The 16,205-nt window shown below is 32.6% G+C and overlaps 1 protein-coding gene across 1 annotated transcript in view; it reads left to right on the forward strand.

Annotated features, from left to right (window-relative positions):
* Nucleotides 1–16,205, forward strand: part of LOC133325665 (protein Wnt-5) — a 221,204-nt gene that overhangs the window by 192,455 nt on the left and 12,544 nt on the right. Inside the window, exon 7 of the mRNA XM_061534387.1 lies at nt 3,308–3,643. Coding sequence (XP_061390371.1) covers nt 3,308–3,643 — 336 coding nt within the window. The remainder of the gene's footprint in view (nt 1–3,307; nt 3,644–16,205) is intronic.

The following is a 16,205-nucleotide window of genomic DNA, read 5'->3' on the forward strand; positions in this document are numbered from 1 at the left end:
TTAAAAAATGACCTGCAAAGGGTGCCATTTGCATTCAATCAATTTTGTCAGCATTTTGTGGAAATAATTGAAAATCTATCTATGTCCATGTCGAAACAATATTGTTATAAAGAATTTTCCCAGCCTTTTTATAAAAAAAAAACGGTTGGTTGAACAATACCAAATCGTCAATGTTACCTTGCCAACAATGTTTTATTTTTTTTTTCGCCACGGCTCAATAATAAAGTTAGCAAAAAAAGTTTTGTCATATTTCCAACGGGGGGAGTGAAACAATTTTAAACGATTTTTAATTTTGAGCTTTTGAATAAAGTTTTGTTCAACATTTCAGTACTTCACAGAAAAAAAGAAAAACGAAAAACAACAATAAATGTTCACAGGAATGTCACTGTCCTCCTCCCTCACATTCTGCAACACTCTTTGCCATCGTCTGCTTGTCAGTCTGCCACATTTGGTGGTCCACTGATTTTTTTATTTGTTTGTTACTAGTTCACGTTTTCGACACTTGTACACCTGTGAATGTATTGTCAACGCCACTCTTACACGTTGTAATTGTAAAAGTTCAAAATTTTTCTCCTTTTGCGATTCGCGCGAATAAAAAACTCCTGATGGACAAGATCCATGTGAATTGTTGTTGGTTTTGTTGTTGCTTTTTTCCTTTCTCCCCAGGAACAGAGACAAAGAATGAAAATTTAATAATTTCATAACTTTTCTGTAGTTTTGGCTTGTGGACATCTAGAGTGGGGCATTTCATTTTTTTTAGATTCTCGTTAACGTGAATGTTTGACGTTAAACTTTGAAGGCTAGTCCGGTGAGCGATATATAATGCTTGTGTGTGACCGCTCAAGGTCTGTGGCACAAACCACCAAAAAAGTATGTTATAAACTTTGTTAATCTCTTTCATAAGTGTTGAAAACTTTGTTAATTTGTGTTGTTGCTGTTTGTTACAAATCCATGTAACGAAAGCAATGTTTTCAAATTCAAAATCGAAGGGACGTGAACTTCAAAGAGAGATTTTGTTAATCGGGATTCTTGTCAGAAAGTTTTTAATTTTAAATTAATTAAAAGAAAAAAAAAATATATAATGAAGTTATTAAATAAAATCGGTCGATTACATTATCCAAAATGAAGATTTTGTAAAAATATTTTTTCAACAATTTTCCAAAGTGTAGATTTTTTAAAATTATTTTTTCAATAATTTTCCAAGGCGAGGAAATATTTTTATACCCTTCACCACACTGTGATACAGGGTGTTCTGTTTTTTTACATATCTATGTAACAGGCAAAAGGAAACAAGATAGACTAATGGTTCATTTTGAGAATATGCATAGAATCGCTTTCTGAGTCGATTTATGCATACTTTGTTTACAATTTAATATGGACAGACAGGCGGACATTCGTACGGGCGGACGGAGTACGACTGTCCGCCTGTCTGTCCATGTTAAATTGTAAACAAAGTACAGGTAGCATTTATGATCCGAATTGGATAAAATTTGGCATATGTCACTTATTTGGCCCAAGCACAAACCTTATTGAAATTGGGAAAAATCGGTTCAGATTTAGATATAGATCCCATATATATTTTCGTCCGATTTAAGGTAAATGTCGCACCAAAGAACCTATATATCCACCGATTTGCACGAAATTTGACACAGTGTACTGAATTAAGCCTAGAATGATGTGGTCTAAGTTTCGTGCAAATCGGTTCAGATTTAGATATAACTCCCAAATATATTTTCGTCCGATTTCATGTAAATTGTTCCTACATATATTTCGATTTGCATGAAGTTTGGCACAGCCTAATGATTTAAGTCTAGAATGATGTGTGTTAAATTTCGTGAAAATCGATTCAGTTTTAGATGTAGCTCCCATATATATTTTCGTTGGATTTTATGTAAATGGTGCACCAAAGTCCATATAAATCTTCCGATTCGCCCGAAATTTGGCACAGCATACTGAATTTAACCTAGAATGATTTGTGCTAAGTTTCGTGAAAATCAGTTCAGGTTTGGATATAGCTCCCATATATATTTTCGTCCGATTTTATGTAACTGGAGCACCAAAATCCCTATAAATCTTCCGATTTGCACGAAATTTGGCACAGCGTACTGAATTCAGCCTAGACTGATGTGTGCAAAGTTTCGTGAAAATCGGTTCAGGTTTGGATATAGCTCCCATATATATTTTCGTCCGATTTAAGGTGAATGGTGCACCAAAGTCCTTATAAAATTTCCGATTTGCACGAAATTTGGCACAGCGTACTGGATTAAGGATAGAATGATGTGTGCTAAGTTTCTTGAAAATCGGTTCCGGTTTGGATATAGCTCCCATCTACATTTTCGTCCGATTTAAGGTGAATGGTGCACCAAAGTCCCTATAGAATTTCCGATTTACACGAAATTTGGCACAGCGTACTAATTTAAGACTAGAATGACGTGTGCTAATTTTCGTAAAAATCGGTTCAGATTTAGATATAGCTCCCATATATATTTTCCTCCGATTTTATGTAAATTGTGCACCAAAGTCCCTATATATATACCGAAATTTGGCACAGCGTACTGAATTCATCCCAGACTGTCTAGAATGATTTGTGCATATATAGTTTCGGTAAAAAGTTCAGGATTCAGATGGTGCACCAAAAGATGATAGTTTCGCGAAAGTTCGGTTCAGATTAAGATATAGCTCCCACATATAATTTCGTCCGATTTCAGGTAAATGGGGCACCAAACTCCTAAGGTATGTCCGATTGACACAAAAGTTTGCACAACGTATCAAATTGATACTAGAATGACGTTATTGCGTTTTGTTGAAATTGGTGCAGATGCAGACATAGCTTCTATATATACTTCGAACGGGTGCCTGATTGAGATTCAATTTTGAACAGTACGGCATACCGAACAACGTCTATCGAGTGTGCTATAAATCGATTTACATACATAAATTTGTCCCTTTGTTATATTAAGGGTAACATATAGTCGGCCGACTTTACTCCTTTTCTTACTGGTTAACAAATATTTTTTCAAAAATTCTGGTTTTTTAGTTTTTCAACAATTTTTGGATTTAAAAAAAATATTTTTATATCGTGGGTTTAACAAATATTTCTTCAACTAAAAATGCGATTAAAATTCCGCCACTACCCACAAAACAAAACCTGTGGTATCTGAAACAAATTTATTTCATTCTCTATCCCCTATTTATTACTGAATAAGTATTTAAATACAACTGCATATGTATATGTCAGTATGTGTGTGTCTGTTTGTAATACAATACTCATTTGTGTGTGTGTGTTTTTTTATTCTTCCCATTTCAGGAAAAAATCAATCGAGAAATTTTAAATTCGAAAGTTTTTAATATGGATGTTGCCACAAATGGTGGTAGTGGCAGTTCAAGTTTCAACAGCAACAATAACAACAACAACAACGGTGGCAAACGTAAAAGGAAACGTAAAAATCAACGTGCTGTCAACGGTATGCTGGCCGATGTTGGTGAAGGTGGTCCATATGCCAACAGCAATAGCGCTCCAATTGGCACATCAGGTGGCAGTAATGGCGGCGGCGGTGGTGGCGGTTCTGGCAAATGGAAAAATTCGATTGCAGCCAAAGCAAGAAGTTTAATGAATTTGCACAATAATGAAGCTGGCAGGAGGGTAAGTTGTCACAGAACATGTAAATAAATATAACTATGGAAAACACAGGGAGCACCAGGGAAACAGGAGAAGCAGACAACATTAGCAGTTGTTGTTGTGACTGCTGCTACTGTTGCTGAAATCTGTGAAATCTGTTGAAAAGTTCAATTGAAATTGGTTTGGTTGCTTTGCTGAAATGTTTGGTATTATTTTTACTTGGCCTTTTTTCCTTCTTCTATTTTTGTTATTTTGTTATATATTTTTGGTCCATAGTACGGTTGTGTGTGTGTGCGAATGGCAGTTGGTGGAGGGAAATGCCATTTGTATACGAAATGCGGGGTAGGAAATTGCAAATGCAAATAAAGCCAATTTTGTAAATTGTAATCAAATTACTTTGAATACAACAAACCAGCAAATATGATATTTAATAGAGTTGATTTGTTGTATTGAGTGACTCACTGACTGATGGACTGGCTGCCTGACAGACATGTTTGTTAAATAACATAAATATCAACAGCCAATATCGATGCAACACACAGAGAAGAAATTGAGTAAACGATTTGCTCGTTACAATAAAATACCGGGGATCATATGTTGGATGTGATTTTGCATGTGACAAAAGGGTGTACCGAAAGGGTGAGATGTTTTTTAGGATTAAGCACCACAAAAAAAAATTATAAACTACGTGATACCAATTTTCCAATTAAAAAAAATATAAAATACTTTTTAACATTTTAAAAAAATATTTTCAAAAATTTCGATTTTTTTAAGATATTTTTTTAAGTTATTTTTTTTTAAGAAATAGGAAATAGGTGTAGAGTTTTTAAAAATATTTTTCTTAGATTTTTTTTTGTCATCTCATGGAGTTTTTTAAATAGCATTTCAGCGATTTACCCAGGCGTTGACTTTTTATACCCTTCACAACACTGTGGTACAGGGTATTATGTCTGTGCATATGTTTGTAAAAGGCAAAAGGAAACGAGACAGATCCATGATACCTTTTGAGAATATGCATAGAATCACTTTTTAGCGATTTATGCATGTCCGTCCGTCCGTCTGTCCATGTTAAATTGTAAACAAAGTACAGATCGCATTTTTGATTCGACTTGGATGAAATTTGGCACAGATCATTTATTTGGCCCAAGGAAGAACCCTATTGAAATTGGGAAAAATCGGTTCAGATTTAGATATAGCTCCCATATATATTTTTTCCGATTTAAGGTAAGTGGTGCACCAAAGTCCCTATTTATCTTTCGATTTGCATGAAATTTGGCACAGAATACTGAATTAAGTCTAGAACGATGTGTTATAAATTTCGTAAAAATCGGTTCAAATTTAGATATAGCTCCCATATATATTTTCGTATGATTTTAGATAAACAGTGCACCAAAGTACCTATATATCCTTCGATTTGCACGAAAATTGGCACAGCGTACTGAATTAAGTCTAGAACTATGTGTGTTAAATTTCGTGAAAATCGGTTCAGATTTTGATATAGCTCCCATATACATTTTCGTCCGATTTTATGTAAATGGTGCCTATATATCCTTCGATTTGCACGGAATTTGGCATAGCGTACTGAAATAAGTCTAGAACGATGTGTGTTAAATTTCGTGAAAATCGGTTCAGATTTAGATATAGCCCCCATATATATTTTCGTCCGATTTTATGTAAATGATGCACCAAAGTCCCTACATATCCTTCGATTTGCACGAAATTCGGATTTATAAATAAATGAAGAACTCAAAATGTGGCCGAATGAACAAAACATACTGATATAAGTGTAACTTTACATGTGACAAGTTTCGATGAAATCGATTTAGATTTCGATATTTTGCTTTAAATTTATTTACATAAATGTATCCCATTGTAAGAAGCAACTCTATATCTGACCATAATTTAGTATAGGTTGCAGATTAACATATTTAATTTCATGTTAATGGTCCTTCAAAAATGCGACGTCTGTTAGGATTCCATCGCTTGAATATACCCAAAGTGGTGAAGGGTATCATATAGTCGGCCCGCTAGACTTTACTACTTTCATTAATGGTTTAAAACCCATTTTATGACAATTTGCTATGGCAATTATTTTTAAAATATTTTTCCAATTTGTTTTTAAATATTTGAGATTTTTGAAATATGTTCACAAAAATTTGCCATATTTTTTTAGCAATTTTCAGTGCCTAATTTTTTTTTTAATTCAATTGCTAAGGCTTGGGTCCGTCAATTCAAAAAACATTTTTATTACCCAAGGTGTGTTTTACATTCATCCCTAACCTTTATTCATTCCTTCAAAAATTCCATCATCCCAAAATTCCACGAATTTAAATTTATTCCTCAATTTCAAGGATATCCTTACCTAGTGTATTTAAATATACTGACGAATATAAACTGGGCCTCATATCCGGACATCAAACAACATACATATCTTTATGCAAATATATTTCTAACAAACACACCAAAACACCCATCGAAAAACTGTGTCCTCTGTATGTGTGTGTGTTTCTGTTTATTTTGTTAGTTAAATTTGTGATGTTTTCATTTTGTTGTTGTTGCCGCTGTTGTTGTCATTGCATTATTATTATCATCATAGCCTAAGGCTGAATTTTCTTATTTCCTTGCGCTGGCAGCTATGCTCTGTGTAAATTGAAACAGATTAAATTGCCAAATAGCAATTTATGTAACAAAAACACAAATATATGTATATACATATAAATACCTATACATACAAATATATATGCGAATATCAACTGGAAATGTGAATATGGGCAAAAACATATTTTACCTAACAAAAAATAAAAAAATGAAATAAAATAAAATACTGGCATATGTATATTTAAATATCTGTAGAGGGCACAGAGACACACTCACTCACTAAGTTTTTATACCCTTCACCACACTGTGGTACAGGATATTATGTCTTTGTGCATATGTTTGTAACAGGCAAAAATAATCGAGATAGACCCATGGTTCCTTTTGAGAATATGCATAGAATCACTTTCTGAGTCGATTTGTGCAAGTCCGTCCGTCTGTCCATGTTAAATTGTAAACAAAGTACAGGTCGCATTTATGATCCGAATTGGATGAAATTTGGCACAGCTCATTTGTTTGGCCCAAGGACGAACCCTATTGAAATTGGGAAAAATCGGTCCAGATTTAGATATAGCTCCCATATATTTTTTCGTCCGATTTAAGGTAAATGAGCTACAAAAGTCCCTAAATATCTTTCGATTTGCACGAAATTTAGTACAGCCTACTTAATTAGGTCTAGAATGATGTGTGCCAAATTTCGTTCAGATTTAGATATAGCTCCCATATATAGTTTCACCCAATTTAAGGTAAATGGTGTACCGCAGTCCCTATATATCTTTCGATTTGCACGAAATTTGGTATAGCCTACTGAATAAGGTCTAGAATGATGTGTGCTAAGTTTCGTGAAAATCGGTTTAGATTTAGATATAGCTCCCATATATATTTTCGTCCGATTTAAGGTAAATGAGCTACAAAAGTCCCTAAATATCTTTCGATTTGCTCGAAATTTAGTACAGCCTACATAATTAGGTCTAGGATGATGTGTGACAAGTTTCGTGAAAATCGGTTCAGATTTAGATATAGCTCCCATATATAGTTTCGCCCGATTTTAGGTAAATGGTGCACCAAAGTCCCTGAAAATCATTTGATTTACACGAATTTTGGCATAGCGTATTGAATTAAGTCAAGAATGACGTGTGCTAAGTTTCGTGAAAATCGGTTCAGATTTAGATATAGCTCCCATATATAGTTTCACCGATTTAAGGTAAATGGTGTACCAAAGTCCCTATATATCTTTCGATTTGCACGAAATTTGGTATAGACTACTGAATAATGTATAGAATGATGTGTGCTAAGTTTCGTGAAAATCGGTTCAGATTTAGATATAGCTCCCATATATATTTTCGTCCGATTTAAGGTAAATGGGGTACCAAAGTCCCTATATATCTTTCGATTTGCACGAAATTTGGTATAGCCCACTGAATTATGTCTAGAATGATGTGTGCTAAGTTTCGAGAAAATCGATTCAGATTTAGATATAGCTCCCATACATAGTTTCGCCCGATTTTAGGTAAATGGTGCACCAAAATTTTACACAAATCTGTCCCTCTGTGCGCAAACGACTCTAAACTTGCCCAAATGAAATGAAATTTAGCATAGGTTCCAGATAGATATAAAAATCACATATTTAAGTTCATTCAATTTCAAGTCAAAATTCCTTCAAAAGCGACGTCTTTTCAGAAACATATGTACCCAACGTGGTGAAGGGTATCATATAGTCGGCCCAGTCCGACTTTACTACTTTCCTTACTGTTTTTTTTTTTTTTTGGATTGAAAATAAAGGGTGTCCCTTTTTTTAATTTTAGATTTAATGAAAAATGCTATTGTTGAGAGTAAATTCAGCTTATTTTGATCGTATAAAAGTCCAGGAATATGAGTGCATCAAATTGCGTTCCTCTAAGGATTCTCCTCCGAAATTCGGCCCAAATTTTTGTAGCGAAGTCTGAAATGAAAATTTACAAAAAAACATGTCCACACCTTTCCGTAACTTAAGTAAAACATTTTGACCTTTATTGAACGTTAATTATATATTACTTTTTGCCATTAATTGTGTAACACCCTGTATATGTAAATACAATAATATGCATATGGCAAATATTTACATATTCAATATTTTATTTTATTTCAGTCTTTTTGTAGTTTTTTGCAACAACAATATTCGTAATATTATTTTTATTTCTCTTTAGGATAGTTTTCCCCCTCTTCATTTTTTCAATTTGCCATTACATTGTTCACTGGCCATATGTCGGTCTGTCAGTTCGTTGGGCCAGTCCTTTCTGTTTCGGGTTTCAAGTTTTTCGTTACTTTCTTTGTGTTGAGCTTTATTGTATTTGTGTGTGTGTGTTTTATTGAATTATTGAAAATTATTCAACAGGTGGATGAGTTCTTTGCTTTCTTTAGCAGTCATTTGTTGGTTTCTATGAGTGTGTGTGTGCGTGTGACTGCTTACAATAGAAAGTAAAGGGAGATATGGTTGTTTATTGTTAGAGTGGCTTTCCACAAAACAATTTTCCTAATGTTTTTCTTTTGAATGAATGTGAATTGTTTGTTCGTTTTTTTTCTTCTTCTTTGTTCTCATTTCTAAATCCACTTCGTTTGTGTGTGTTTGTATGATTGTCTGTTAATACCTGGCGAGCTTCTGTGTGGGTGGGTGTGTGTGTCTGTGGCAAACAATGAATGTCCTTTATATCTCAATATTGAATTGTTTAAGAGTTATTTTCATGTAAATACTCTTATATATTATTGCAATTGGCTATAACTGGTAATCTTTGATTGTATAAAAATTGTGTGTGTTTTTTTTATTGTGTTTTTACCTTCTTCAGGAAAATGAAAATCTATTTTATTCAATTGAATTGTTAGTTATTTGCAAATTGAAAGGATACAATGAAAAAGTAAATAATAATATTTGGCATGAATAGATGATTTTGTGTGTGTGTGTTTTCGATTGTTATTTGATTGCAATATAAAGTGGATATTATTGGTAAAATTTTTTTAGGAAAATTATCTAAACGATAGTTTAGGGATTATTTAAGGAAATTTTGATGGAGATTTTTTAATAAAAAAATTCAAAAGTATTATACCATTACATTGGTATTATTTAGTACAGAAATAAAAATAATATGAGATGATGTAAGGAAAGCCATAGTAAAAAATTAGATTATAAGAATAAATCCGATCCATGAATTTCTTTAAGTTAATACTTCTAATTGTGTTATGGGACTTCGCCTCCAATAATTACAATTCCGCTTATATTCCCGCAACAACAATTTACCATTTCAAAAAAAAGTCAAAATTCCTTTGTTTTTTCTTATCTTGGCTATGATCAATGCCAACTGCCAAAAGCAATTCCGATGAAATCTATTTTGAAATGCAAAAAAAAAATCTCCAATATCAATGCTGCCAAAATAATAAAGAGCAAAAAAAAAATAAAAACAAATGCCCAAAAAATGTGAACGTCCGTAAATGTTATGTATTTTGGCAATCGAACATATAACGCAATATTTGGCCATATGTATATCATTCTATTTTGCGGTATTCCCAAAAAAAAAAACGAAAGAAAGAAAAAATACGTAAAACACACTAAAGAAATTGAGCCAAAAACTATCAAAGATTTGATGTGACTCCCGTAGGTTTTGTAGCAATGTGAATGACACGTCAATTGGCCAGGGCAATAACCCTATCAAATGCCATTTGTTTTTCAAAAGAAAAAACAATTGCCAAAAACGGAATTCAATTTTTTGAAGACGAGTAAATTACCTAGAGGTTAAACGTTATGTATAAGGTATCGATATAGCATACGAGGGCTATTTCGACATACGTTTTGTCAACACGATTTAATTTTTGGAAATATTTTCCAATGCCTAATTAGGCGGGGATTTTTATACTCTACACAACTATGTTGTCAGGGTATTATAGCTTTGTGCAGCCCCAAGAGTTTGTAACGCCGCGAAATATTGGTCCAAGACACACCTTTAAATATACCGATCGTCATATCTCGACTAGCTGAGTCGATCTGGACATGTGTATCCTTCCGCCCGTCTGTCCATTATAATTTGTAAACACGATAAAGGCCACAGTTATGGACCAATCTTCACGAATGTAGGATGGGTTCTGGCGAATGAAGACCGCTATCGTTTTTGGTAAAGATCGGTTAATATTAAGGGGATGAAATAGACCAAATACTTAATTTTTGTCGGTTTTTCTGGTCGCTCCAGAGGCCGCAATTATTGCCCGAACATCGCGAAATTTTACATGGAGAAGGAGATCGGGCCAAAGAATAAGCATGCCTGTTTTGATAAAGATCGGCCAATATTTTGGGGGTCAAATGGACCCTGACTTTTATGTGAAAAATTACAAAATTTTTATTCTGGGTGATGATCGGATTATAACATTGGGATGAAGTGGACTGAAAACCTTATTTTTGTGTTTTTTTTCGAGCCGATCTATAGACCACAATTGAAAGCCAAACATCACAACACAACCCACGGTGAAGGCAATCGGGATAAGCAATTAGAAGGGCTGTACTGAATATTAATAATATTTGTTGACCTCTAGTCGGTCAAGAAGGTGCAAATAACGCGAAATATTGCCCAAGCTCAGAATATAGAACCACACAAAGTTAAATTCCCATGGAAGTTGTGTAGGGTATCATATGGTCGGCCCCGTCCGACTATACTGCTCCGCTCACTGGTTTAAAAATAAAAATCGTGGATTTTTAAAAATATTTTCTTAAGGCGTAGATATTTTTAAATATATCTTGAATCTTGAACTTTTTAAAAATTATTATCTCAAGGCGTAGTTATTTTTAAAAATATATCTAAAATGACTATGAAAGCATAAAGTTTGTTTATAAAATATTTTTTCATGGCCTGAATTAAATTTTAAATGCCGAAAAGTACTAGAATTTTTGGATCCTTGGTAGTCCTTGAAAAAATATGTCTTTACAAATCCGCGCCTTGGTAGTCCTTGAAAAAATATGTCTTTACAAATCCACGCCTTGGTAGTCCTTGAAAAAATATGTCTTTACAAATCCACGCCTTGGTAGTCCTTGAAAAAATATGTCTTTACAAATCCACGCCTTGGTAGTCCTTGAAAAAATATGTCTTTACAAATCCACGCCTTGGAAGTCCTTGAAAAAATATGTCAAATCCACGCCTTGGTAGTCCTTGAAAAAATATTTCTTGGTACTTCTTAAAAAAAATATTTCTTTAGAAGTCTACTCCTTGGTAATCCTTTAAAAAAATCTTCTCCTTAAAAAAATTTGGAAAAAAAATATTTTTTTATAAAAGAACGACTAAACTGTCCTTAAACATTTTTTTTAATATACTTTGAAATTTTGTTCCAAGGAAAAATTGACTTGTAATATAAATTACACCCCATTCATATCCACATCTACTTGTCATCGACATACAACACCCACTATCAAAAGACATGCATCCAATCACTCCTTCACTTTGGAAATCTGTGAGCAAAAAAATACACTCAATTTGACACCACAAAACATGTAGCAATGCATCCAAAGTAATTTGGCTGTGTCTCCGAACACACAGACATATATATTGACTCTTTCAAATGTTTAGTTGTTGTTATTGCTGTTGGCCAAAAAACGACATGCGACAATATCATAGCTGTTGTTGTGGCCAAAGATAACTAGATATCTATGTAGAATCTTTAGCATCATCAAATGTATTCCCCAATATGGCTGCACACACACATAAAAAAAAAACTAGAAATACCCATCCTCACACAGTTTAGAACTGACGCCAATGAAAATATTTCGACAAAGTCATGGGAAAAAAGTTGCGCACACAATCACTTCCGTAATGGACAATGACAGCCACAACCAAACCAGAAAAAAGTTCCAACATATGTTGACACGATATTCTCAAAGAAACTTGTCATGTACCAAAACAAAAAAAAAGAGAAAAAACAAAATAAAGGATATAACAAATCATAATAACGCGAGAGTCCTTTTATGAAAAATAACGACGACAACACCAACAACAATCAAACGAAATACCAAATCAAACAAAACACCACATCCGTTTGGCAACCAACAAGGACAACGACCAACAAACCGAACAACCAACCACACCGACCATAACCATTAGAGTATTTGAAAAAACGGAAACAATATTTATGCCATAGCTGTTTTGAGAGTCCAATTTGCACGATTGCTTGACTATGGGGACAACAATGAAAGTCATCGAATGAGACGAAATATTGGTATTAGAAGATTTTTTTTGGTTTCGTTTCGAACAGATGAAGAGATCAAAAACTGCAATCACTTTGGATTTTAATGAAATATTGACAACTAGAGAGATAGTTTATGTAATCAAAAATCACTTCATTGGAATGAATGTGGTGTTTGGGGTCACAAAAATAAAAAAAATATATAAAAACATAAAACCAAAAATGGAAATAAAAAATAAAATAAAATAGTTAATACTATTGCAGTGTAATTGACAGATATGCTTGGAAATAACCGAAATGAAATGGAAAGGAATTTTAAAGAGAATATGAATATGATTGCAATTTTTAATATCGGAAATGAAGAATGAAATGAAATACATTGAACACTATATTACTTAAATCCACTCCACAAATTTAAATATCCACGCCTTGGTAATCCTTGAAAAATATTTCTTTAAATATCCACGCCTTGGTAATCCTTGAAAAAATATTTCTTTAAATATCCACGCCTTGGTAATCCTTGAAAAAATATTTCTTTAAATATCCACGCCTTGGTAATCCTTGAAAAAATATTTCTTTAAATATCCACGCCTTGGTAATCCTTGAAAAAAATATTTCTTTAAATATCCACCACTTGAAAAAATATTTCTTTAAAAATCCACGCCTTGGTAGTCCCTGAAAAAATATTTCTTTAAATATCCAAGCCTTGGTAATCCTTGAAAAAAGATTTCTTTAAATATCCTCGCCTTGGTAATCCTTGAAAAAATATTTCTTTAAATATCCACGTCTTGGTAATCCTTGAAAAAATATTTCTTTAAATATCCACGCCTTGGTAATCCTTGAAAAAATATTTCTTTAAATATCCACGCCTTGGTAGTCCCTGAAAAAAATATTTCTTTAATAATCCAATCTTTGGTAAATCTTCAAAAAAAAAATTTTTTTTTAATCCTAGCCTTAGCAATCCCTGAAAAAATGTTTCTTTAAAAGTTATTCTGTGTGTGTACTAAATTTTTAGTATATATAACCTCAATTTTTTGCTAAAAAGGTTCTCTGCAATCTTTCCTCACCAATCAAATAATTTAAATCAATTTACAAAATGTTTATGTTGATAAAAAATAATAAACCATATAAACAATTTGTTAACAAACATTTGTGACACAAATCATGACATATCTAACAAATTTACAAATGGCCAAAAGATTAACCACTTAGGGAGGCACTCCCATTGAGAGGCACAAAAATGGCACACATCTGTGATGACAAGAGTCCGTGACATGTGAAAAAAAATCCACATTCAATGCCAACCTAACATCCAGCCAACCAACAAAATAGCCATCCAGCCACCTAGTCACCCAGCCAGTCAGCCAACCATTACTAATCGAATGGAAACATTTCAAGTAGACAAATTGAATAATGACAGCAATGGCATTTATAAACAATAGGACATAAAATCTACAATCAAAAGATATTTTTCCACTTGAGTAAAAAATTAAAAAAAAAGCAGAAAATTTTGAAAACAAAAAATCAACCCAAGAAATATGCAAAAATCGTGTAAAATGGATTTTAATCAATGTCCATAAAATCATGAGTAATTTATAAAGGTTTTCAATGGACCATGGTAATAGTAGTTTATGGCTAACGGCATGCCAAATATTAAAAATGAAAACAAATCAGAAACTTGCAAATATCATAAATTTTTGGGGCCAATAATGTTTTGACAGCCTGTGCTTGCAGAATTTATACCAGCTGTGGGCACAAATCTCAAAACAAAAGATATATTTTCCAAGATAAGCCGTAAACAAGAACATTGACAACGTGATTTGGAGATTGAAAAAATAACAACCATATTTTATAGCGATATAAATGAGAAAAATTTTTAAAAAATAAAAAAAAATCATAATTTTTTTATTTCAAACTTTTGAATAAAAAATGCATAGAATTTCTCATTAAATATAATTACACAAATTTTCAATTTTATGCCTTAAATCCTTCCATTCCAAAATCCAATTTTACTTTTTCTTAGGAAATAATTTTCTCTCCTTAAATTCCTGAAATTTGACCACTTTGCAAATATTTCCATGATTATGCTCTTAAAGCAAATCCCATCCAATTAAGTGGGTCAAACTTATAAATGAAACACTCACACACACACAGACAGAAAACACTTTAACACATTCAACCAATAAAAATATCATCTGAAATGGATATCTGTATTAATTTTTATTTCGGTAAACGAAAAAAAGATATTCTTAGTCAATGGATTTTAGCCATAGCATATATTTGTATCTAGGGCGAAGGGGAAGAAATTTATATATGTAAATTCGCAATTGTTGTGTGTGTGTTTGTGTCTGTGAATAAGATGTGTTGGGAATATCAACAACTTGCCTCAATTATTTATTTATTTAATACCTAAGTATACTCGTGATTTCAAAAGAAATATGCCCTGACACTTACCTTCATGGTTCGACTTCTGGCTGACTGTCTTTTTTTGGTGGCAATTCATTTGGAAGTTAAGTAACAATATACAAGTAAGCTTAAGTGGGTGAAATCAGTGAAATGAGGATTTTTATTTCACTACATAATCACCTGGCATTAATGCGGGATGGATGAATAACTTGGAAATATGCTACTGTTCTTTTTTCATGCAGGATGAAATTACATCAAATAACCCAGTAAAAATATTGGTTCATAATTTTGAAAAAAGTCGGCTTTAATAGTACATAAAAAAATATATCTTTAAAAGTCCACAAATTGGTAGTCCCTGAAAAAAACATTTCTTTAAAAATCCACGAATTGGTAGTCCCTGAAAAAAATTATTTAAAAATCCACGCCCTGTTAGTCCCTGAAGGAATACTTCTTTAAAAATCCACGTCTTAGTGGTCCCTGAAAAAATATTTCTTTACAAATACACGCCTTTATAATACTTGAAAAAATATTTCTTTAAAAATACACGCCTTTATAATACTTGAAAAAATATTTCTTTAAAAATACACGCCTTGATAATACTTGCAAAAATATTTCTTTAAAAATACACCCCTTGATAATACTTGAAAAAATATTTCTTTAAAAATACACGCCTTGGTAATACTTCAAAAAATATTTCTTTAAAAATCCACGCCTTGGTGGTCCCTGAAAAAATATTGCTTTAAAAATCCACGCCTTGGTGCTTCTTGAAATAATATTTCTTTAAAAATCCACGTCTTAGTGGTCCCTGGAAAAATGTTTCTTTAAAAATACACGCCTTGATAATACTTGAAAAAATATTTGTTTAAAAATACACCCCTTGATAATACTTCTAAAAATATTTCTTTAAAAATCCACGCCTTGGTAGTCCCTGAAAAAATATTTCTTTAAAAATACACGCCTTGATAATACTTCAAAACATATTTCTTTAAAAATGGGCTAATTGAAAAAATATTTCTTTAAAAATCCACGCCTTTGTAGTCCCATCCTTTAAAAATTCACGCCTTTGTAGTCCCATTCTTTAAAAATCCACGCCTTTGTAGTCCCATCCTTTAAAAATTCACGCCTTTGTAGTCCCATCCTTTAAAAATCCACGCCTTTGTAGTCCCATTCTTTAAAAATCCACGCCTTTCCTTGATCCTTGAAATAAATTCTTTAAAAAAGAAGAAATAAATAGTCCTTGAAATAAATTCTTTAAAAATCCACGCCTTTGTAGTCCCATCTGAAAAAAAATCCACGCCTTTGTAGTTCTTAAAAAATAATTCTTTAAAAATTGCTATGATAGTCCCTGAAAAAATAATTCTTTAAAAATTGCTATGATAGTCCCTGAAAAAAA

The sequence above is a fragment of the Musca vetustissima genome, unplaced genomic scaffold, assembly GCF_032173495.1.
Source record: "Musca vetustissima isolate MV318-11 ecotype Yass unplaced genomic scaffold, APGP_CSIRO_Mvet_v1 utg41009, whole genome shotgun sequence".
NCBI classification, from domain to species: domain Eukaryota; kingdom Metazoa; phylum Arthropoda; class Insecta; order Diptera; family Muscidae; genus Musca; species Musca vetustissima.